At 49.3% G+C, this 24874-nt stretch overlaps 1 protein-coding gene across 8 annotated transcripts in view; it reads right to left on the bottom strand.

The window, feature by feature from the left end:
• Positions 1-24874, bottom strand: part of BMAL1 (basic helix-loop-helix ARNT like 1) — a 107987-nt gene that overhangs the window by 31336 nt on the left and 51777 nt on the right. For 4 of the 8 annotated variants that reach the window (XM_061440745.1, XM_061440738.1, XM_061440740.1 and 1 more), the window contains 3 exons: positions 4394-4522; positions 1277-1401; positions 417-563 (listed from right to left, as the gene is read on the bottom strand). In XM_061440745.1, the coding sequence (XP_061296729.1) occupies positions 417-556 (140 nt within the window). In that variant the 5' untranslated portion in view covers positions 557-563; positions 1277-1401; positions 4394-4522. Of the gene's footprint in view, positions 1-416; positions 564-1276; positions 1402-4393; positions 4523-6210; positions 6297-9215; positions 9553-24874 lie in introns of those variants that run through there. The other 4 variants (XM_061440741.1, XM_061440742.1, XM_061440743.1 and 1 more) reach the window with 2 other exon arrangements.

Here is a 24874-nt window from a genome sequence, read left to right on the forward strand (position 1 = left end):
ACAAACATTAAGTAAGCCATTGATGTCTTCCTCTAGACAGGTCCTTAGGCAAAGCTCTCTTTGGAACCACTGAGGTTATATCCATGGACTTAGCCATGTTGCTCAAAGGAGCAAAGGAAAATGAAGAAAGTGGTAAGAGGTGGAACTTGGCTTTAAGGCTGTTCTTTTTCCCTCGAAAATCTGGGAACCTGAGCGGGGTGCACAAAAGGAGAGTAAATGGCTCAGCTGCACTGGAGGCTCCCTCCTGCTTGCAATCCAAGGGAAGATAAAGGGAAAAGTCAAGTCAGATCTTTCATCCCCATCCCTTTTCATAGACAAGATCCCTTCTTCCAGAAGGAACAGTAGGGCCCCTGGACGTTCATGCCCGTAAGCTGACACCAAGTTTAGCCAGAGGAAGACAAGCCCAAAGGCCTTACTGGTAGTCTGTGGAGCTGCCCTTGCGTTTCCGGTTGCAATCCACGCCACCGGTGCCCAGAGGGCTGGAGAGGAGGTCGGTGGCACCTGGGGACATGAAGTCACTGATTGTTGAAGAAATGTCCATTCTCTGGTCGGCCATTGGAGGTCTGAAATAGGTACAAGGGGACAGAGGTGCAATTATTTCCACAAGCTTTTCTAAGGTGGTGGAGGACTAGGGTGGCACTGTGGGAGGACAGGGACTTCATGACAGTGCCGACATCTCCCCCAGCCAGCTGGGACGAGGACAGGCACTGCCAGAAGGAGCATCATATTCACTCTAGGAGTTATTATAGGTAATTTAGGCTCATCTGCTTGTTTTTTCTGACAAAGATACAAAGCTCAGAGAAACTAGGTGGCTTCTCTTAGGTCCCTGCGCCAGGGCATGAAGAACTAAACCAGAACCCAAGGCTCTAGTAGGTACAGCCCCATGTTCCAGCCATGGAGGTAACCTAGTGTCCCAGATGTTCTCACAATCCTAACTTAATTTTCTTTCAATCAAATCTAATCGATGAAATAAATATGATCTGCTTGTTATCTCTGTATTTTTATTATAGCTTTTATCAAAGTTGTAGGAAAGCATAAAATATCCTTTCTCAGCCTGTAAGTCCCACTTGGGAGTCAAAACAGCAGTCCCTCCCCGTCACTGGCCCAGGCAAAGTCTGTCTAGTCTTCTCTGCCTGTCCTTCTGCACTTGTGATTCCATTGCAAGGAAAACCTTGCACAATGAAGTGAAAGCACTGCAAACCTTTGCAAAGTATTTTGAGAATTCATATCTTAAAAGTGCAAAGCAAGTCAGCTCAAAAGAGAGACTGGCAAGTACCTTGCAAAAGACTCCAACTCCAAACCCAGGTGAAGGGGGCTGTGCACTGCCAACTGTTGGGGTCTGAGCTCCAGGCAACGTGACAGGGGCTGTCACTCCCTCTCTCTGGGCCTGAGTTTCCTCATCTGCAAAGTGAAAGGTGAGGGTGAGCTTTTGTTTCCACTGTATCCACAGATTAGTCACCGGAGCCCTCCTGGTCACTCTCACTGTCGTTGCTAGAGTGAACACTGTGCACACAGCTCTGTGCATTTGAGCTATTATCTCTTAGTATAAACTTCTAGGAGGACTGACAGGTCTAAAGGGGACACACATTGTATGTTTTGCTAAATACAGAAACACTGTGCTCCAGAAGAGCACAGTAACTTTCATCCCCAACGAAAGCTCTTGTCAATCTGAAGGAAAATATAAAACCTCACTATTTTTACTTGTATCTTAAAATGATTATGAATGGTGTTTCTGTTTATAGGCATGTCTTTCTTTCTTTGACGTGGACCATTTATTTTTTTTAAGTCTTTGTTGAATTTGTTACAATACTGCTTCTGCTGTTTATGTTCTGGTATTTTGGCCATGAGGCATGTATGATCTTAGCCCCCCAGCCAGGGATTGAACCTGCATCGGAAAGCAATGACTTAACCACTGGACCACCAGGGAAGTCCCTATAGGTATTTCTTGATTACTCCTGGTGCCCACTTGTGTCCTGTTTTCTTACCATACTACCTTTAGCATTGATGGGCCTCCTAACTCATGCTCACCTGGGCACCTGAGCCTGGGGAGAAAAGCACATAGCAATCCCTGACTCCCCTGCTCTGAGACCACATTTGCGCTTTCCTCCTCCAACCTCCAACACCTTGATTTTCACCCTTAGCCGATAAGTCAGCTTTCTACGCCACTGAGAAAAGCAGCCAGTGACCACTTCTACCAGCAACCTAGACACTACTGGCTAGGACCCCACACCAAAGCATGATGCACCCTCCTCTCTCATGAGTGTGGACCATCCACCCCAACCCTGCATCATCCACATTCCGCATTATCTTGCATCGCTTCTACAAGGACAAGAACACATTGCAACAACACTCATCTTGCGGGGGCTGGGCAGGGAATAAACTCTTTTGAACTCTATTTCCTTCCAGTTACTGCCCCATTTCTTTGTTTTCAATTGCTTTTCTCTTCCTCAAGACAAATCAACTCAAATCAGGCTTTTGTCCCCATCATTCCAATATATCAGCCCCTGCTGGGTTCATTAATGACCTCCTCATTGCTAAATCCAACGGCCAGTTCTCCATCCCCTCCCTGCTTGGCATCAACACATCTGATAGAGCTGATCTCTCCCTCCCGGCTCTCAGCTTCATGGTTCTCCTACTTCAGTGGTCACTCCTCTTTTGTCTCTACAGCTGTTTCCTCTCATCTCCCTCACCTCTAGGTGACCGATCCATGGATGTTCCTAGCTTCCCTCTCTGCCTACACTCCCTCCCTGGGAGATCTGCCTAGTTTCACTGTTTTAAATAACTACCTATACTATGACAACTCTCATATTTACATCTCCAGCCCAGACCCCTTCCTGAGTTCCAAAGCATCACCTTGACATCTCCCCTTGAACATACAATAGAAACATGAAACATCCATAACCAATCCCTGGTTGCCCACAAGTCCAGCCTCTTGGTCTTGCCCAGGTCAGTAAGTGGTACTTCAATCCTGCTTGCTGCTTAGGCCCCAAACCTAGAAGTCTCCCCTGACTCCTTTTCTTCCATGGCCTGTATCTAATCCATCAACAAATCCTATTAGCTAAACAGTCAAAAAAAATCCAAAATTCAACCACTTCTCCCCTTTTTCCTTCATATTTCTGTTCAAATGTCCCTTTATCAGTGAAGTTTGCCAGGATAACCATATAATACACACCCCCACAACTCTTTCTAACCACCTCTGCTGCTGCTGCTGCTAAGTCGCTTCAGTTGTGTCCGACTCTGTGCGACCCCATAGACGGCAGCCCAGCAGGCTCCGCCGTCCCTGGGATTCTCCAGGCAAGAACACTGGAGTGGGTTGCCATTTCCATCAGTCCTGCTTAATTTTTTTTCCACTGCCCTTATCCACATCTGGCCAGCAATAACCTACTTAATTTACCGGCTGTCCTCTCCATTAGATCATAAGCATCAGAAGAGTACAGACTTTGGTTTACTGTCTGTACCCTTAGTGCCCAGATCACATTTCAGCACATAGTAAGCACTCAATAAATACATATTGAAAAATAAATAAACTTGTATGTTAGGAATATTAATCTTTGCTGATCATAGATGCTGTAAATAATTTTCTCCCCTTTTTGTCTTTTATCTTTGCTTATGGTGTTTGCACATGATACTAAAAGTGGCAGGTTTTAAAAACTCTTTTCTCATCCCCAAAATAATTTTATAAAAAAATAAAAATTAAAATATCCTCTTCTTTGCTAACAATTTTGTAACTTTAAAAATTCAGTTTTAATCCACTTGGAAATTATTTTTGGTGCAGTACTTAAGGTTGAGAATTTTTAATTTCCCTCCAAAAAATACAGTTATTCCAACACTTACTAGGTCTACATATCCTGTTACCAGTCACTAGAAATGCCACTTTTCTTGACTCATTTTTCAGTCTGAACTTTCTATTCTGTTCCCTTGACTGGTTTTTTTCCAGTCTGGCACCACACTGTTGATGACTATGGCTGTAAAATACATTTTAATATCTGATAGAACAATTCCCTTCCCTCTTTGTACTTTCTGTTTTCAGAAATTTCCGGGCTAGTCTGATGTATTCTTCAAAGCGTACTTTATAATCATTTAATCACACTAAAGGCCCTGCTGTGGCTGCCGCTGCTGTTATTATTACCAGTACTACTGACATTAAGAGAAGCAGGTCAGCTGTGAGCAGAGCCCTACACTTAGGGTCCCGGTGACCATCTGGGCCACATGTCAGACCTGGGATGCTACCTCTGCCCCCACTGCTCTTTCTGAACAGCCAGACATTTGCATGAGGTGGAGTGTTCCAGGTTTCAGGGATTTTGGGAGAAACCACACCTCCTAAACGAAGAACGACCGTCGGGGCTGCAATGATAGTGTATCTAGGTGGGGGTGGGTAGGACAGGATTGTTACCTGAAGTTACGGTTCTTAAACCTCAGATCCACCTTGGGAGAAGCAAGGGGCCGCTGGACTTGTTGGTCACCTCAAAGCGATTTTCATGTTTTGTCGCTTCCTTTCAAGCAGTCAAGTTCTTCCAGAAACCTGCAGTGGGGCCCACAGGAAAAAAAAACCCAGACAGGTCACTTTGAAGTAGATACAGTTGAAAGTCTCACAGCGGCTGAAGGAGATGAGGAGCTCAATCATGACTCCCAATTACAGGGAGCAATGCTGAGCTCACCATCCCATCCTTCAGCTGCCTGTTCAACTCAACTGCAAACACATGAGGAAATATGCCGGGAGATATTTTCTGTGAAAAACAATGCCTTTAAAATTATTAAACGTAGATTCTTGGACACGGCCTTAAGAGGAAGAAGATAATTATATTTTTCATTTCTCCCACTGGGTCAAGCAGTAACAACAGTGAACGCTGACTGAGCGTGTACTTGGCATCGGGCGCTGTTCTTACTGCACCATGTAGATTAACTCACTTAGACCCGACGATAACTCTGAGGTAAGTATTAATACTACTGTTTCCACATTTGACCAAGGAGAAGACTGAAGCAGAGAGAGGTGAAGAAACCAGCCAAGGTCACTCAGCGGGGGAGAGCAGTGGGGCTCCGGGAGCTACACCTGCCCCTGAGGACACCACTTAACTTGCTCCAGCCAAGTGAGTTATCTAAACGCACACAACGTGGAACAATAGAAAGCAAGTCTTCAGGAAACATTAAGCCAAGACGAAATGCCAGCAGGGCCAATGCCTGAAATGGCTGGTAATGAGCTAAGATGTTTAAAGAAAATGTCCCTGAATTTAAGTACGTCTGGTAGAGAAATCAGTTCTGAAAAGCTGCTGACGTCAAAGGGGGGCGGGTGGTGCTGCCCTGCCCACCTCCTGCTGGCAGGATACAGGGTCTCCTCCCTGTCCCTGTGAACCCTGAAAGGGGAACAGGCTCTTAAGAAGCCCCCTTACTTCTTCCCTGCTCCGTCTTGAGATGAAAAGACAGGGGCTTTAAATGGGGTTTTCCTGACCTTTCTGAAGCACAAATTTTGGCGCTTCATATTCCGCGGGCTAATTCTGGCCTCTGCGATAACCTAACTTGCCTAGATCATTACAAAGGTCTTCAAATGAGTATCCAGGGAATAGAAAAGACCGTGTCCTTCCCATTTACTCTTCTTTGCAGTCTGGTTCAGAACCCCTTCCTGTCTGATGCTGGTAACCCCGTCCCAGCCCCTACAAAGATGTGTCCAGGAATTCCGGGCTTCAGTCTCTAAGCCTTATGGATACAGTAGCGGCACAAGGATGCAAAGTCCCCAGGGTAAGGCTGCTGGGGGCGGGGGGTGCTTACCACACAGAACCCCACCTAAATCAGACCAGCATCCAGGTCCCATACTGTCCTCCCAACCCCAAACGGGCAACTCAGGATCCACCCTGGGCATAAGCCCCTCTTCTTCCAGCACCCCAGAGCCGCTGCCTGGCCCTTGGATAGGAGGGTCCAGCCACTTCCCTGCTGGCCTTGCCCTCTCCTCACTGTGCTCAGAGGCAGGACGCCCCCTTGCTTAAAACATTTCAACGGCTTCGCTGCTCGCCTAGGCCCTCCAAAAATACCCCAAACACCTAGCGGGAAACACCAGGCCTCCACAGTGGGCTTGCTCATTCCCCAGCCCAGGAGTGCGCATCCGCTGCCTGAGGCGCCAGGCCACTGAAGTACTTCAGTTCCCAAGAGCACGAGGCCTCAGCTGCATCCACTTCGTTTTGCAGGGAGTAGGCGTGGCTCCTTTGCCCACTCGGTCACCTGGTGAACTCCTGCGTGCCTTTCAACTGCCCTCACGTGTCTCCTCAGGGAAGCCTTTGGCTCTCCCCAGCTGCCGACCCTTCCCCTTAGCCGCTGCGGCCCCGCCCGCGCCGTCCCGCCAGCCCCGCCCCTCCCCGCCCCGCCCCCGCCGTCCGCCCCGCCCCCTGCACCTGAATCTCAGGGTTCCTCATCTCCCAATACCATGCCTCTCGTTTTCTCTTTTCCCCACATCCCTGAAATTTAGATAGAGGTCCTCAGGACCAAACGCCCCACGAATTCTCATTTTGATCATTTTTTCCCAATGCTCAGATTTCCTTTATAGAAATCATAAATGCTAACAAACATTTTAGCACTCTATTTTGCAAAATCTAAACTGTATTTCTTGTATGCTTGGACAAGAAAGCTGAATCAGTTGTGACAAATATTTTTTGGAAAACTGTTTTCTCTCCAGGAAGGTGTTCTTAGATACAAGACAATAAATGAAACAACAAAAGAGACAAAAACCTTTTCTGTGCTGCTGCTGCTGCTGCTGCTAAGTCACTTCAGTCGTGTCTGACTCTGTGCGACCCCATAGACGGCAGCCCACCAGGCTCCCCCGTCCCTGGGATTCTCCAGGCAAGAACACTGGAGTGGGTTGCCATTTCCTTCTCCAATGCAGGAAAGTGCTAATTACCTCTTAATAGAGTTTGAGCCAAGGAAGGAAGGGGGCCCCAAGAGACCAAAGGTACCTGGGAGGGGGGACCCCAGCTGAGCGGGGGTTGGGCCAGCCCTGGTGCTGCCATCCAAGTGACACATAGTGAGGATGCTCTGGGGACAGCCCAGCCCTGGTCCTAGAGTGGGTGTCACATGTGAGCCCACTTCTGAGCTGGAGATTTCTGAGGGTGGGAGGGAGGCTCTCTGGGTGGCCAGAGAAAGTAAGGCATGAAGGGGCCTGGGAATTATGCCTTGGAAGAGCTTGGGGGCCCCCCGTCCCACCCAGTCCCTCCTCAGAGCCCAGGAAGAAGATTCTCTGTGGCTCCACACAAAGGAACAAGGGGGCTGGAAGAGGTGGGCATTTCAGCCACTGTTAGACACCCAAAGGAGACCACTGCTCCTTCAAGCACAGCAGGGCGAGGCTAACTGCCCCTTAAGAAGCCCACACACACACCGTCCACAGGAAGATGGCCACAGGGAGCCCTCCAATCACAGACCAGGCATCTCTCAGCTTTCCCTCTCCTTGCCCCAGCACCCTAGAATGACAAGAAGAGAAAGCGAAGTGTGCGGATTATACTAAAGTTCAAACCTATAGATGCCCCTCTGTGTGGGGAGTCGGCAGGCTGCCCCATGTCAGGCCCAGCCAAGTGACTCTCCCAGACAGATGAACATGAGTGGAGGGGACAGCAGCAGCCTTTGAACTGGCCCTGACCAACTACCCCCTTACCAAGAGACCAGCGACTGCCAGACAGAGACTCCCCCTTTAGCCAAGGTCTCGGATGGATGGTAGTACCAGCAAGAAGCAAACCTAGGCCACTGTAAGCTCCTGAGATGCTGAGGTTTCTACTAGGGTGACCAGCTCTTCTCTTTGCCTCCGACCTTCCTGTTTGAGCACTGGAAATCCTGCATGCCAGGAAACCCCTTTGTCCCAGACAAACCAGGAGGGCAGGTCCCCTGCTTTTCTCTGCTGTATCACTCATCCTAAGCCGACTGACAGAGGCAGAAAGAAGGAAAAACCAACTCCGATCCTGGAGCCACAGGCCAAGCCTGACCTGGGAGGAGGGAGAGGGAACAGTGCAGGTCACACTGGCAGAGTCTAATCTTCACAGTAACCTATCTGTTCCTCGTGGTCATTACCCCAGTTTTCCAGGTAAGGAACTCAGCATTGAAGAAGTAAAGACATCTTGCTTAAGATGACACGGTTAACAGGTGGGGACTGAAACCCATGTGTGTCTGGCTCACTGGTGGTTCTTCTTTCTTCTGCCACATCACTGCCCATCCAGCCCCCAAAGCCATCCCCACAGTGGAAAAGACAAACAGCCCAAAACAAGCACTCCTGGAGAAGGAATCAGGGAAGCGATAAGAAGCAATCCTGGTTCAGGAAAGCTACAGAAACTGTCTCTGGGCTTCCTGGCAGCCAGGGCAGAGAGGGAAAGGATCAGCCCTCTTCCTTCATTAAGGTTACCAAAGAGGGGTACCTGTTTGGGAGACTGTGGGACATGAACAACGCTATGCCAGATGGTTCTGGGAAAATAAGGACCCTAGTAAAAGCATGTCCCCCTTCCTGCCCCCACCTGCAAGTGTAACAGCTAGATGGAGCTCTATTGAGATCACTTTATGAAGTCCCAGATGTCACTGGGGTACTGGTTTTTGGTGATGTGGCTTAATAAAAGGGCATGGCTTAGGAAAATATGGATGATAGTGAATCAACATCCTTGCTTACCCTGTCTAGTCAGCTGCGTGCTCACTGATGGACTTCCCACAAAACCCCCAGCTCCCTGCAAGGACCCCTGTGTGGCCACCTCTGCCTCCCCACAACATACAAGGAGCTGGCCCTGGACACAGCACCTGCTCCAATTCTCCATCATATTCTCAACTTGAGGTTTACTATGGGGAGGAATGTGGAGTTGCTCTGGTCTGTTCCTATGGTGGTGGCCTTTGAGCAGAGATAACAGACTGAAGGGTCACTGGCCCCACTGCAAATCCCCCTGAGACCCTCTGGTTATTCTGACAGCTTGTGGGGAGTTTGGTTGCCTTCCTTTAAAACAGATGGATTTAGCGATCATTCACCCACAAAACCAGGTGCCTCAAGTCTAAGGTAACAAGGGCTTGCCCCAGTATCATTAAGCAAGCATTTCTTCAGCCCAAGTGGAAGCCAGGGCACCCGGGACACAGAGGGGAATGTTTAAATCCCCTCAATCGTGATCACTGCAAAAGGCAGCGCCCTGCCTGCAGTCATGCGAGCAGCACCCTACCCGATGCCAGTATGCACCTTCACTTCTGTAAGTGGCAGAGATTTGTAGAGCATTTACCCTAAATTTCCAGCAGGTGGTGGTCAAGTGTCTTGAGGAAGGAGTGCCTTTTTTTCTAGCTGTGGGCCGCAACGTAGCTGAAGTATAGGAGCAGAACAGAGGAGAAAATGATTAGCTTATTTGATGGTGTGTGCAGGGAAATGGAAGGAGGAGGGACCAGGGAAGAGGTGAGTCTTGAACCAGGTGTTGTAGATGCTTGCCTGGCAGGTTGGATAGTTGGAATGATGTTCTACGCAGAGGACAGTGTACGTGCAGCGGCTGTCAGGGGCCTGCGGAGAATCCCGCTTGTGGCGCTTGTGTACCCAGTCCTGCTGGAAGCTTTAGATGCTTGGGAATCCTGAAATCAAACAAAAATCAAGGAGCTTGCACTTGGAACTACAGGACTTGAAGGGCCTGTTGAGAGGGTCGCACAAGGGGCAGGGACTGTGAATTCTGGATTAGATTGTGAACAAGGCTGGTCGATGCAGAAAAGATCCCCAACACCATGGACAGAGGAGAGTCTACAGCATTCCAGTCTTGGAGGCCTACTGAGGACTGTGAGATTCTGCGATCTAATTAAGAGGCACAATACAGGGCATACTCCTAGCCTAGCAATGGTGCTAAGTACATGTTTGCTGAATGAGTGAGAAAGGGATGCCTTCTTAGACCTTTGCCAAGTCTATCACTGAAGTATAGGAAGGAGAAAAGCCAGAGGAACAAGCTACAGATCCACAGTGCTTTCTGGAAGGACCCTTGGTCCTGGATGGGGATGCACAGACCACCAGCGGGACCAGTTTGGAGACTGGCCCAATACGGGTAGACAGTCGAGCCGCTGACCAAACTGAGGTGGGTCAGCATATGAAGGCCGCTGACCAAACTGAGGTGGGTCAGCATATGAAGCAAAGCAGAGAGGTCGTAAGAGAAGAGTCATAACGTTTTTGGAAACTGGTTGAAGGAGAATTTTTATGTGCAGAAAACAATGAATAGACAGGCAGATCCAGATTACTCCTTTAACAGGTTTAATAAGAAAGACTGCAGAGTGACTTGGAGTCCAGGAATGACCAATCTCCCAGTAAATACCCATGAATCTCCTGAAAAGGGAACGGATATTCCTTAGTGCCTTCAGTGCACCAGGCCCTTTATGACATGGTGGTTTGGAGCATGCTCTCTGCTGGGGGTGACGGTGAGGCTCCAAAGCCTGACCCTACCAGGCATTAGTGCCTGGGGTGCAAATCTCAGTTCCAACATACGCACAACCCTTAACTTGGTGTGTCATGGCCTCCTGACCTGGGAGATAGGGATGACAATATATCCTGCCTCAGAGCTGTGGCGAAGATGAAAAGAGAGGCAAAACATGCTTAGTCAGATGTGCGGACCCAGAGCAAGCCTTGCCTCCCCAGACATCGAGCATCTCCCCCAGGCCCTACCCTGGGCACCTGGGTGCAGAGGAGAACGAGGCCTGGATCTTTCTGGGGGAGGCAGCACATGTGAGTCCCCCGGTGGCTTTAGATTCCATTGTATCTGACACATGATGAGCCCTCCACGTGGAAAACTATCATTATTTTCTCATTTAACCATCACAGCAGCCCTGTTAGGTGGCTAATGTTCTCCTATTTTAAAAATGAGGAAGCTAAGTTTCAGAGAGGTGGTTAGGTAACCTGAGCAAAGTCAAGAGATTTCACAGGAAGGTAGATGTAAACCCAGGTCAGTCCTATCTAAAGCCCATAGTCTTTCCTCTATGTAGCATGGCCTCCATGCAAAATAAGAAGTGGGCACATTCCAGAGTATGCAGAGATTGAAAAATTCTCCACAGCAGCACTTCCCAAAGAGCTGTCACAGAACACCGACTCTATGAGACTTAAATGCAAAGACACGGGAGGGGGGAACCCATGGTCAAAGAAGTGTGGGGAATTCTGGTTAAAGGCTGTGTTTCTCCTCTGCAGGGCTTCTAGGAACCTTAAACAGGGCCCTGCAGAGGGCGACGGTCGGGGAGCAGCAGGGTCTCCATCTGCTCACAGGGACTGGTCCCCACGCTTTCCTGCACCCAACATCTAGTGGACAAAACTTGGGTGGGGCACGCTAAAGGGACGCTTGCTCTGCAGGATCACTCAGGATGCAGCAATCCTGCTTTACCCTCCTTCCCTGCCCACTTCCATGCCAGAAGGTGCTTGGCATGGCTTTGTCAGCTTCTCGGATCCTCTGAGAAAAGCCCGATGTCTGAGGTCTCTGTCCCACCTGTCCCTGGCTGCCTCCTCCACCCAGGGCACACCCTCTGCTCCGTTGCACCTCTGCCTCTTGCATTCACGTGCATTCAGCCCACCCGCCGGCTGAGACCCAGGATTTCTCCGCACTCCCTGGAGGATGACAATGGAATCTGAAGTTGCTGGGGGCAGGGGAAGGGGGGCTGCCTGCCTCAGAAAGATCCAGGCCTCGTTCTCCTCTGCACCCAGGTGCCCAGTGTAGGGCCTGGGGGAGATGCTCGATGTCTGGGGAGGCAGGGCATGCTCTGGGTCTGTACATCCTGGCTGCTCTGTCCTGTCAGCTCTGGGAGGCAGCCTCCTGAGGGCAAAGCTCTCCTCCTGACCTTTAACCCCGACACACCCCTGCATTTAATGATGACACAGGGATGACCCCTCCTGCCCCGCACCAAGAAGGATGATTAACCAAAGACACATCAGCGTGGCTTCATGTTGTTGCTGTTTCTTTTCTTTCTATTCTCCCCCACCTTTTTTAAAAAACATGCTACAGACTAAGAGAATAGAGCTTGGCCCTAAAGACTCAGGGAATGAACCCTCTTTCCACCAAAGAGCCTGCTACCTGATGTTGAAAAAAAAATTGTGGAAAACATCTGCCTCTTGTTCTAAAGGAAACAAAAGGATGTACTGCTGTTATTTGGTGATAACGAGGAGGGGTTTCTCAGGGGGCGCTAGTGGTAAAGAACTCTCCCCTCCCAATGCAGGAGGTGGGGGTTTGATCCCTGGGTTGGGAAGATCTCCTGGAGGAGGTCATGGCAACCCACTCCAGTATTCTTGCTGGAGAATCCCATGGACAGAGGAGCCTGGTGGGCTACAGTCCGTGGGGTCACAAAGAGTCGGACACGACTGAAGTGACTTAGCACACACACAAAGAGAAGGATGCTGGTGTTGAGGGGAAGCAGAAGCAAAGATGGGGCACTGAGCAATATTATATGGAACAGCCTTCACCTTTGTGCCTTGGCAGAGAGCAAGGCCAACTGCAAAGTGGGGAAGGACCTGAGGAGCCGCAGAGCTCCCTGGTGGGCAAGGCCATGCGGTGCGCGTTTATCCAGAGATGGTCAACCAGGCCTGTGACCTACCCCGACTCCCCAAGCTGGAACCAAGGAAGAGCGAGGGTTCCCCTCCTGCCGAGCGTCAGGCAGGGGGGTGGACAAACAGGGGAGGGCATGATGGGGACAGGAAGAGAGGACGGGGCAGTGGTCAGTCCTCTGAAGCCAGACAGCCTGGGTTCAAATCCCAGTCCTGCTGGTGACTAGCTGTGTCCTGGGCCAGTTCCATGACCTCTGGGAGCTGCGGTCTCGCCTGTAAGAGGAGGATTTCTCTTCCCAGATTGAATGAGGCCAATGCACACAAAGCACTTAGGATGCCTCTTGGGTTAACCGTGGTTACCAAAGTGCTGAGCTGCGAGGTGAGACCAGGAGCAGAAGGCCGGGGGCTGGGCATAAGTATGGAGGTCACAGAAAGCAAGCTTGGGCTACAAATCTGGGGTGAAGGGGCGCAGAAACAGTGGGAGGAGAAGCCGCTGGGGGAGAGGGGAGGGCCTGGCCAGTGGATAAGCTCTGGGAGTAGGAGGGAGAGGATGAGGGTGATGGGGAAAGGCCTGAAGAGGGACCTGGGAGTGGGGCTGGAGAACACTCCGGAGGCCCGTGTGCTACAGTGGGCAGCGTGGAGAGTGCCTCTAAATCTGAAACCGAGGATGCTGCTTTGAGAGTCCGCCCCTTTTGTCCTACCGCCAGTTAAACTAAAATCAGAGAAATAACTGCCATGGGAAGCTGGGAAGACAATAACGAGAAAGCCAGATCAACAGGTAATAATAACAAAACTGTAGAGTTACCAGAGAAGGCAACGGCAACCCACTCCAGTACTCTTGCCTGGAAAATCCCATGGACAGAGGAGCCTGGTGCGCTGCAGTCAATGGGGTCGCTAAGAGTCGGACACGACTGAGCGACTTCACTTTCACTTTTCACTTTCACGCACTGGAGAAGGAAATGGCAACCCACTCCAGTGTTCTTGCCCGCAGAATCCCAGGGACGGGGGAGCCTGGTGGGCTGCCGTCTATGGGGTCGCACAGAGTCGGACACGACTGAAGCGACTTAGCAGCAGCAGCAGCAGCAGCAGAGTTCCTAGGAAGACGAGACGGTGAAAGCAAAGGACGATGACCTCCCTGCAGAGATGGAGATACAGGGGAAGGGGGGCCAGCAGCTGACAGTGCTGCCAGAACCAGGATGCACGGTGGGGAAGCGGGGGGACACCTGGCTCAGAGGGGTCCGAGGACACCGTCCCACCCACTGCAGGGTTGGGCTGATGGGGAAGGAGGCCTCAAATGGCTACCACGGCCCCAAAGCCCCAAAGTAATGCATCCAACAGAACTTACTAGGCACCCCTGTAGGCCAGGTAACTTCTACAGTGAAAGAACTGGTAATCGGAGTAAATTTCCACCACAGATTGCCCGTGGCAGTCAAATTTCAATTCGGGACAGTTTTGTAATGATGAAGACACTATGCGTGTGCGGTCCCACAATCCTCCGTGAATCTTTCAACAGATATTCACTGAAAGCATCCAGGTGCCAGGCACTGCTCTCCACGGCAGGGCTGGGGCAGGGGACACAGACCCTTGTCCTCCTCTCATATACATTCTGGTGACCGAGGCCAGCAGAGGGATAAAGAAGTAAACAATGCTGGGAGGTGGGAAGTGCTGGGGAGGAAAGTCAGCCACGGGGCAGGAGGAGCACTGGGGAGGAAGGAGGAGATGTGGGGAGCTGGAGGAGAAGCGAGGAGTGTTCCAGGCGAGAGAGGAACCGGTGCAGAGGGCTGTGGTGGAGGCCACAGGGTGCTGGGCAGACCCCTGTAAGGACCTTGGCTTTGACTCTGAGTGAAATGGGATGGCATGACCCACTTGGGATTTAAGTCTGGCTGCGGTGCTGAGAAGCGAGGTGGGGATGGGGGACCCTGTGGGGGAGGTGCTGTGCATAAAGCCATGCACAGTGATGGAGGAGCTGTGTGTGTGTGTGTGTCTGTGAGTGTATATGGCAGGTGGTGTGTGTGTGATAAAGGTAGCAGCATCACCAGTGAAGGCCAGTGAGGAAACATCTAGACCAGTGAACAGTCAGGAAAAGATGACACAACTCAGGCCCAGTCTGAGGAGTGACTGAAAGAACTCGAGGTATATTTTCAGGCAGGCTGTGCAGATGAATGGGATGTGAGGTCTAAGAGGAGCTGGGGCTGGGTGGCCATGGTGGGGTGGTGAGAAGCTGCTGAGTGTTGAATATACTGTGAGGGAACAGCCGGTGGGATTCTACATGTTTTCTGGCGTGAGGGCTGTAGCTCTTTCCATGAACAGAACAAAGGCCCCCAGCCCAGGGGGCCAGTGGGAGAGAAGATCCCCCCTGAACTTCCCCTGCTGGGCAGCATGCCCCGTGTGACGGCTGGAGGAAGAGCAGCCTTCCTGTGGTCCACCTAGCAGGGCAGAGCAGACAGTCGGGGACATGTTGAGTGAGAGGTCCGCATCACAGACTCCACTGTGATCCATGTACCTGCCGCCTGCCTTCCTGGAGCAGCTGCCGCCTGCCTTCCTGGAGCAGCTGCCGCCTGCCTTCCTGGAGCAGCTGCCGCCTGCCTTCCTGGAGCAGCGCCCACCTCCTATTGACTGAGCATCACACATGCTGAGGATGGTGCTAGCCCTTACCCAGCTCATTTGGTCCTCACCACGACGTTTTAGGGAAGGTATTATGATCACCATCATGTAAAAAGATGGCACTGAGGCTCAGAGAGGTGTAGCAACTTGTCCAAAATCACACAGCCAGAATGGGGGATCAAAGACAGAACCCCGATGTGCCCAACTCCCAGAGCTGGAACTCTGCATACGCTTGGTTGCTGCAGAGACTCAGCAAAGAAAAGCTAAAGCGATGTCCCACGTAGGAGGAAGAGGGCAGGGCTGGCTCTCACCCACCTGCCTCCCGCCTCCGGTTCAAGGATGCCCAAACGGGTCACAAGGCTGTCAATCGACCACAGTGCTGGAGGCGCATGGCTCATGCGTTTAACTGGTTAAACAGTAAATCAGATGGTCCTCCCTGTTCCAGTTTGGAATGCCTGGGAACCTTTCTGAAATGTACTTGTCCACTTGCCTGCCCTGGCAAACACGGTTTGAGGGTGACGATTTAATTGTATGATGAGTGCCAAGGCCTCCTGCCAGTGCCCCAGATCTCAGATGTTCATCTGAGTGTTTCCTGACCCCAGGAATAACCCTGCAAGTTCCTCCTTTAACTAAAATGGAATCTGCTTGTTTTCTTTCATTGGTCTCTTTCCTACTCAAGGAATAAACAAAATTTCAGTGATTTCAGTTTCATTTTTCTGAGCCTTAGTAACAGCAAGTGAGAGTTACATGTCTAAGAATCTCAAACAACGTGAGTTGTAGAGCTCAAGATACTTTTTCTGAGAAAAATATTCAGTGCAAGAATCACAACAAAAATGACACAAAAACTAGCAGCAGAAACCACGCACTGGGCTTTTATTCTGTACCATGCAGTGTTTTTTCATCTAGTTCTCAATTAGAAGTAACGAATTCTCAAAGAGGTCAAGTAAACTGCCTGTCAATGCTTAGCACACGAGCGGGAAAGCCGGGATTCAAACTCAGGGTCATCTGACTCCAGAGCTCTGTGGCAGGTAAAGAAATATTACCCTTTCTGAATTAAGTGAAACAAAACAAAAATAAAACCTGCTGTAAATCCATGAAAAGGCAATCACCTCAGTGGAAAAATAAAGCACGGGAATAGGTAATTTGCAAAATTTGTACAGTCCATTTGTTCAGGCAGAGGTCACAAAAACAAACTTAGTAAAAAGCAAGGAGGCCTGCCTGGTTTTCCTTTCTGAAAAATCTACACATAGATGGTAATACACACACACACACACACACACACACACACAGATGGGAGGGATGAAAAAAACAGAGATGGCCAAGTTGAAAAAAGATGATGATAAAAACTGTGTTTTAGACTCTTAAGATTATATATTTTCTAAAAGGGCCAGGGGAGACATCAAAACACTTTATTTCTCTGACAAGGGATGCAGTTAAATTCTGACTTCTATTACATATCCTCACGTAAAAGGACATTTCTAAGTGAAACCATTTCTTTTTATTTCAAGTCTATCCTAAGGTTTCTCCAGCTGGTTTATAAGCTAACACACACAAACTCTCCCTCCCCCTCTCTCTCATACTTTCAAAGACTCAATACAGATATTTTTAATATTCTTTTCATTCACTTGAAATAAAATTTGTAAATCATATAACCTGCCAACACTTACAATTTCAAGACAATCAACATGGCTGTAATAGAAAGAAGAAAGAAAATAAAGTTAGTTAAAATAAAATAATACATCCATCAATATGCAGAGGTTGGGCACAGCTACTCTGCAGACATAGTGAAAGATTTAATGAGATGCCTGTAGCTATTTGTAACAAATAGGTAAACCTCATATACTTCAGTGCTTGTGTTTCTGGAAAATTCAGTATATATTAAAAACATGCAAAATTTATTTTTGTTTATATGTAAAATGAAGTCAGATTCCAGGCCCAGGTCATTACATACACAGTTTCACCTATACGAGTTCCCTCTGAACTTTAGGAAACTGGGTAGGATGCTGGACAGTTCTTTGTTCTCCATGTATTAATCCAGAATCTCTGCTGCCCTGCCCCACCGGGAAAAAGCCCTGACCCCCACAGTGACAGCCCAACCACCCCACACATTCCCAAGATGTCCTATAGGGGGCACTACGCACCCATTCAGAACCAGTATGTTTCAACTCTTCTGCAAAGAGAAGGGTCAAAGACGGGGGGTAAGATAGTTACTCAAAGCCATATAAGAAATCAACAGCAGAGTAGATGGTGGAGAAGAAAGGGGATTGTTATAATGTTACGCCATCGAGGATCTCATCTGATCCTCCTCCCACCCTGTGGGGTCAGTTCTATTATTGCCCCCAGTTTTCTGACAGAGACACTAGGTTTCAGGGAGGCTAGACCACTGGTCAGGGCCCCGTTTTTGGTAATTACAGAACCATATTTTATCGAGTCCTATTTATATTGCTCCAAGCTGCTCTCCTTCCAGATTTCTGGGTCCAGACCTCAGAAATCAGGTCCCTCACTTGGCTGCTTACCTCTAAAACATAGTAACCAGGATGCATGCCATCTAAAAAAACAACTGATGAAGAGAAAGATGGTTCAAACCCCGTTTCCCAGCACTTCTGGCTCAGCCCGTGTGTGACCACCGCCTGGAGCAGGAAAGCCCAGGGACGCGTGAGCACAGGAAGCAGACTCTTAATGAATCACCTTTTCCTGGACTCTTGGGGCAACCTGGCCTGAGCGTTGGGGTCAGGGCAGGGTGACTGATGTGGCTGCAAGCTGGGTCTTGGGGATGGCTACTGCCCCAGAAGACCCCACACCCCCACAATCCCACTCCATGCCTCAAGGCAGTAGGCAGCTGAAGGGCTGGGCCCATGCTACCCAAGTAGGAAGGGCACACAGTGAACGAGAGCTTGGTCACCAAACCTTGAGCTATCAGGTGTGGGAAACGGTCTGAAACAACCACTGCAGCTTCATGCACATCTGCCTTTGCTCATTTAACCCTAAAAGAAGCATCCTTAGGAAAAGACACTGTTACTTCTGTCTTACAGAAGAGGAAACAGAGACCACAAGTGACCTGTACCTAGTCGCACAGCTCGGGGACACAGCACCCAAGTCCAGTTCGGACTGGCCTTGACACGCCCTTTCTCATCTCCCTCACCTGTGCTTCCAAAACCCTTCATTTCAGGAAAATGTATATTTGGCACCTGCCATCCCAGCTTTGGAGGGTAGGCGGTATTGCATCTCTCCCTTCCACAACCGCTGGGGCTGTTCTGGGAGACTGAATACTGAATTAGGAACTTGAAGCTATGGTCCAGTCTTAGAAGTCTTAGGCACTTTTCCCTCTCTGCTTTATGGCCACCAAAATCATGATGAAGCATTCTGAACACGAAACCTATTGCACTGGACTTCATGTGCAGGAAAAGAAAATACTAAGAGCCCACGTTTGTCACCCTGATCAAAATCCACCGCACAATGAACCCTGCAGGGCCTGGCAAAGTTTGGATGAACCCATTTGTTGGTGACAAGGCAAAGGCCTCTGGACTGCAGTTGTTCTGTCAAAACAAATTCTGAGGATGTTTCATAGGAAATGGTTCAACTCAGGCTCCCTCCAAATGATTCCTTGCAAAATCAGTCAAAGTAGGGGCCAGTCCCAATCTAATGCACCATGGGCTTACTTCCAGTGCTATGGCTATAAGACAGTACAGCCCTATGGCTGTAAGATAGTATGGCCCACAGCTAAGGGCATGGGCACGAGAGCCAGACCACCCAGCTCCAGTCTTCACCCCACCACTTCCTTGTGTGATTCTGGACAACATTTGACCTCTGCTCCTCAGGTCCTCACTGGCAAAATGCAGCTATTGACAGTACCCACCTCACAGCTGATTGTGAACGGTAAGAAAATTCACGTAAGGAGCTTAGGACAGCCCCTGGCCTGTGAAAAGCACTCAATGAATGTTGCCAATTGTTAATATTAATATGGACTGCCATGTTGCACAAGGGCAGCGGAAGGCGCTGGAGAACACAGACACTGGGGAGGGAGATGGGAGGCTGGGAGGAGAAAGGAAGGGGGCCTGTGAGCACGAATTCCAAACTCTACCAAGGCCCGCCTATGGACCTTTGTTCTGTGTTGGTACAAAGGGCAGAACTAGGTCAACGAGGAAAACAGTGCCAAGAGGCAGATCTGGATTAGAATAAAGAAGGATTTCCTAACAGAGGAATATGCCCATAACGGGGGGAGCAGGAGGCTGGGCGTGTGCGCCCCCGAGGGGACCAGGGCCTGACTGTCCTGATCAGCACAGATGGGGTCTTCCTACACAGGAGGGTGGCCACAGGAAGTGACCCCTGGACGCCCTTCCTCTGGGCCATTCTGTCACTCTGATAAGGAGCAAGTATGTGCTGATAGCCAGGGTGTGGCTGATCCAGCCTGAAGGATGGAGGCTGGACTTTGGACAGGTCTGAACATTCACAACCCTCAGGACTTTCACTTGAAGCTCTCAGTACTCCAGGTGGTGGTGGCCGAGGCCGCAGGGGCTCTGACCAGCAGTGGCTCAATGAACCAAAAGTGTTTCTTGAATGCCAGCTGGGTGGCTGGCACAGTGATTCAGAGAAAGTGAAATGACAGAGCTGTGGCCATGAACCATGAACACTGCCTTACTTTGGAGAATTTAAAGCTGGCATCAACTATGAATGCCATTGCTACATAGGGACACATAATATGAAGCAACCAGGCCTGCTAATAACTCCATGGGCTGGGACTGGGACAGGAAGGCCACAGGCAACTTCCCAACCTCTTCTCAGGCGAAGGTTTCAGGGTTCTTTATCCCGGAACCTTTTACTGACACAGCCCTTGACCCGGGTTTCCTTGGTCTCCTGGGGTGAGCTGCACACAGAGAAAGATGCTGGGACACAGTTAAATGCCAGGAGCAGGACGCAAGACAGAAAGAGGAGAATTTGCTCCTTGAAGATTGGTTCAGAGGTGGGACACACAGGAGGAATCTACCACATTGAAATCGTGTTACCTTTATAAACTATAAAAATGAAAATTTTTATTTTATCAACCAAAATATTGCTAGGTTGCATTAAAACTACAACACGCATTTGAGAAAAAGTATGAACTTCTCAAACTAAAATGCTTGCCCCTTGGAAGAAAAACCTAGACAGCATATTAAAAAGCAGAGACATCACTTTGCCGACAAAGGTCCATACAATCAAAACTATGGTTTTTCCAGTAGTCAGTCATGTACTGATGTGAGAGTTGGACCATAAAGAAGGCTAAGTTTTGAAGAATTGATGCTTTCGAACAGTGGTGCTGGAGAAGACTCTTGAGAATTCCTTGGACAGCAAGGAGATCAAAACAGTCAATCCTAAAGGAAATCAATCCCGAATGTCCATTGGAAGGACTAACGCTGAAGCTGAAGCTCCAATACTTTGGCCACCTGATGCAAAGAACCGACTCATTGGAAAAGACTCTGATACTGGGAAAGATTGAGGGCTGGAGGAGAACGGGGTGACAGAGGATGAGACAGTTGGATGGCATCATCGACAATGGATATGAGTTTCGGCAACCTCAGGGAGGTAGTGAAGGACAGGGGAGAGTGGCGTGCTGCAGTCCATGGGGTCACAAAGAGTCGGACATGACTTAGCAACTAAACAACAACAACAAAAGCTTCTCAGCTATGTTCCAGGTAGTAGAAACTGCTAATTTATACATTCTTAACTCAAAAGCAGGTGAGTGGCTGTAGGCATCAAAAGAGTAACAAAAAAACCCAACAAATTATGGAGGTGACACCGAGGATATTCCATGTACTGACTTTATTCTTTGCCACATGGAAACACCTGGCAACATGTTTGAGAACCACTGTCCAGAGTGGCAAGGCACTCACTGGGCAGGAAGACAGACTCTCTGCTTAGAGAAGAGTGTGCTCAGTAACCCGAAGGCCCAGCCTGAGTAACTCGGGGCCTGGCCTGCAGTGGCCCCAACTCCTCCCTTCCCACCATGGACTCCTCAGTCCCAGCACGTCACTGTCCTTCCCTCTCCATTTGGCTTTTTGTCTGTCTGTAAGTAACTCCCACTGCTTCTTCTGGCCTGTGATCTCTTCCCTCCCACTCACTCCTCTCTGCCCGCTACAACCTCAACTGAAAATCACTGCCCTCCAGCGCTGCAAGAGGAGTCTACCCCAGAAGCTTCCACAGCCCCTCCTTCCTCAGAAAGCCTTCCTCTTTCCCCTCCCAGCCTCAGAAAGAACTAACACCCAGAGCCCACTCAGCCCAGGCATGCCCCGGGCATCGGTCCAGGGCAAGAAAGAGACACATGTTCCAGCTCCCATGCCAGCCCTCGTCCATAGATACTGGCCGCCCAGAGGGCTACACAAAGAAGGATCCTGAGGGTCAGAGAAAAAGACCACCATGATCTGCTATCACCCTTCAACCTAGAGGTTGGAGGGCTGAGAACAGCAACACTCACGCCCCTTCCCTCCACTGTCCCAGGATAGGGCAGAGCATCCCACAAAACTCAGACCATTCCCTTTGGAGTTCCCTTGAAGTCTCCCCAGTGATCCACTCCCAGGCACTCCAAAACTGCAATATTTATATCCCCTCACTAGCACCCACGGATGCACCAAACTTCCCCTCCTGCAACACACAGCAAGTGTGCTGCACCTTTTTGCATCAGAAACATCATAGCATCTATAAAGCTCTGCCCAAGTAGGTCAGAGAGCAACTGATTTTACCTTCGCCTTGGTATCCAAACACACAGATTCCAAAACTACCCCATTCTTAACCATCATCTCCTCCACTCACTAGCTGGTTTATTGTACATATAACTTGGTTCACTCACGCATATGATGATTATTCGACCAAACTGTCTGTCTGTCTGAGACTGTGAACCCTGAAGGGCAGAAATCAGATCTGTTTAACTCATTAGCTTCAAGCTCAGTAGAGCAGAGACCGTCAGAGAAAAGGGTAGAGACTGTGGCCTCAGGGCAGTTCTGCTGCGACTCGCCATGGGGCCCAAGTCACTGCTGTCTGAGCCTCAGCTTCCCCAACTACAATAAGATGTACTTGAACTAGAGGGTCTCTGAAGTCTCATCCAGTTCTGATGCTCCAGGAGGCCAAAAAGCACTGGAGTCACATCGTTTCATGACATACATGGGTAATAATTACTCAGGGTCGGCCTCAGCGAGATACCACGATATAGCTCCTCTGAGCATGGATCCACCATCACAATGAGTGAACAGCCCTACCGTGGATATTTAGTGTGGTGGAGTACAGGCTTGGATGGCTAAGTATGATGGACAATGAAGACTGATTTTTATTTCCCTTTGAGAACATAAGTACACTATCCTATATTTATATCCTCCATCTCCTAATTTAGACAGCGTAGAACTTCTGATCAGCACTCACTTGCCAATAACTTCCCTCTACATCTAAATGAAGAATAGGAGTCATATAAGTTCACAGATTGAATGGATGGTTGATTTACAAAGCCCTTAAAACGTGGCTGCAGGCCGATGCTGGCAACCCCATAATTAGATATGGCATACTCTGCGATGATGTATTTTTTTACTGTTTTTTAATAACTCAGTTCTCCTTCTGGGATGAGGGGAAAAATGGAATTTGTTAAAAATAAATTGAGATTTAGTGGCTTTTGAGCCGTCTGCTGCTTGTTGCTCACAATACTCTATAAATAAACGAAGCCCTGCCCTATAGTGCACTGTAAACACCCACAGACACGCGGAGCCAAATTCTTCCAATTATGACCCTGTGCCAGTTGCCAGGCTACTGCAAGGACCCACTTGAAAGGCGGCCATCTAGGCCATTTCCTGATTAAGCTGCCCAGGAGCAAGGCATCAAGGCCTGCTGCCTTGGCATCATATCTGGTCGCAAAAAATTGCTCAGTGTTCTTGAAATTAAACCTTTTCCTTGTGATCGAATTACCATTCAGAGGTAAGGGAAAAACTAACTACCCATCCGTCCATCCATCTGCCTGGGTCCTGCATGTGGTTAAGATCCTGGGCTATCACATGTTAGACTTAAATCATCAGCAGAAGTGTGTTTACAACGGTGTCTTTAATTGTACTGAGCAAATCAAGGTCAAACAAAAGTAGGTTAGCAATGAATGTGACAGGTGAGTCAGAGGCAGCCTGCCCTTCTGCTCAACAGCTTCCCTCGACAGTCAGTTTGGGTCACTGTTGCCCAAGATAGAGGCTGAACAGTCATTTAAAAATGCACACTACAGCACTTCCCTGGTGCTCCAGAGGCTGGGACTCTGTGCTTCCACCACAGGGGGAGTGGGTTCAGCCTCTGGTCAGGGAACTAAGATTCCACATACTATGCAGTGAACCCAAAAAGTAAATTAAATATATTTTTAAAAATCAGTAATGTTTTTTAAAAAGGCATACTACACGCGAGAGGGGCGATGCGGTGGGCATAGGAGGTTGGGCTGATGGCCCTGTGGTCCAACATACAAGTTGGGGTGGCCCAGCTTTCACATGGCCTCCACAAGCCATTTAAAAACTGCATGCAGAGAATCGGGAGACTGCAGCATGAGAGCCTCCCAGAGACAGAATCTGCAACCAGCAGCACTGGAACTAAGTGGGCTCTGGCTAGAAACAGATCACCCTCCCTCCCGACACAGCAGAGGCTCTTCATTCGGTGTCAGCTCCGCTGGGTGAGTGGAGAGCAGCACTTCTCAAGCTCGCCAGAAGGCCTTCTAAAGGCCCTGCAACAGAGCCCCAAGCTCAGGAATGGGGAGCCAGGTAAAGGAGAACCTGCATGTGATCACTGGTCAGATCTTCCAAACTTAAAATCGGGACCTACCCGTAGAGGGCAGAACTGTTCACACCAGGTGTCCTGGAAAACTTGGGGCCCGTGGGTCAAAGCACTGAGCCTCTCCTCCAGAGATGGCCCCAGGCATCCTTCCTAGGGCTCGCAAACCACCCGGGGTGGGGGGTTCTAGCTTCTTAATTTCTGAAATGGCCTTGAGTCTTTGTGTCGCCTCTGATTAGAATGTGTGCTTCACTGGAGCTGAGGCCCCCTCTGTCTCGTTATTGAGTGTTTCCAGAGCAACTAGAATGCTGACTGGTTTGGAGCGGGTGCTGAATAAAACAGTCACTGAGTCAAAGAATCCACGCCAAACCTCTGCAAAGCATCCTATGGACCGATCTCCCTGAATTCTTGCTGCAGTGTTAGGAGGTGGAACTCTTCTTTCTCCGGCACCAGGAGAAAACCAAGGCTGCAGAGAGCGTGTGCATTTTCCCAGGCCTGCGCATCTAATGAGCTGATGGAGCTGGAATTCCAAGCCAGGCGTGAAGAGTTCTAATCCTGGCTTTGAAGTGAGCATCTGTTGCTTTTATAATTTAAAAGAAGCAAAGAAGAAATACTTTAAAGAAAAAAACTACGCATCAGAAAAAGCTTTCTGGCAAATGATCTAATATATGATGAATTCAGTTCCTGCGCCCGAAATCCAAGTCCCACTTCTAACTGCAGAGGGCACTGGCGTTGTGGCCTGAGCAGGAGGAAAGATTCTGGGGCTTCCATTAAGGAAGGTTTGTTCCTGTTTTTCCGGAGGACCCGAAGAATGATCAGGGAGGGGAGCAGCCACCAGGAGCCACACCTACAGTCTCCGCTACTGCTAGAAATGGCAGGCCTGTTCCACGCTTCTCTGGAAAGGCTCCAAGGACAGGCCGACAAGCAAGTCAAAAGACTGAAGATTTAAGGTGCTTGGTAAGGTAAATCAGACCCCCACCTTGAAAACTGGAATGAAGAAAGGGGAAGAAGCATACTTTTTAAGACTGAAATTTTAAAAAT

This window comes from Bos javanicus, chromosome 15, assembly GCF_032452875.1.
Source record: "Bos javanicus breed banteng chromosome 15, ARS-OSU_banteng_1.0, whole genome shotgun sequence".
Taxonomy (NCBI): domain Eukaryota; kingdom Metazoa; phylum Chordata; class Mammalia; order Artiodactyla; family Bovidae; genus Bos; species Bos javanicus.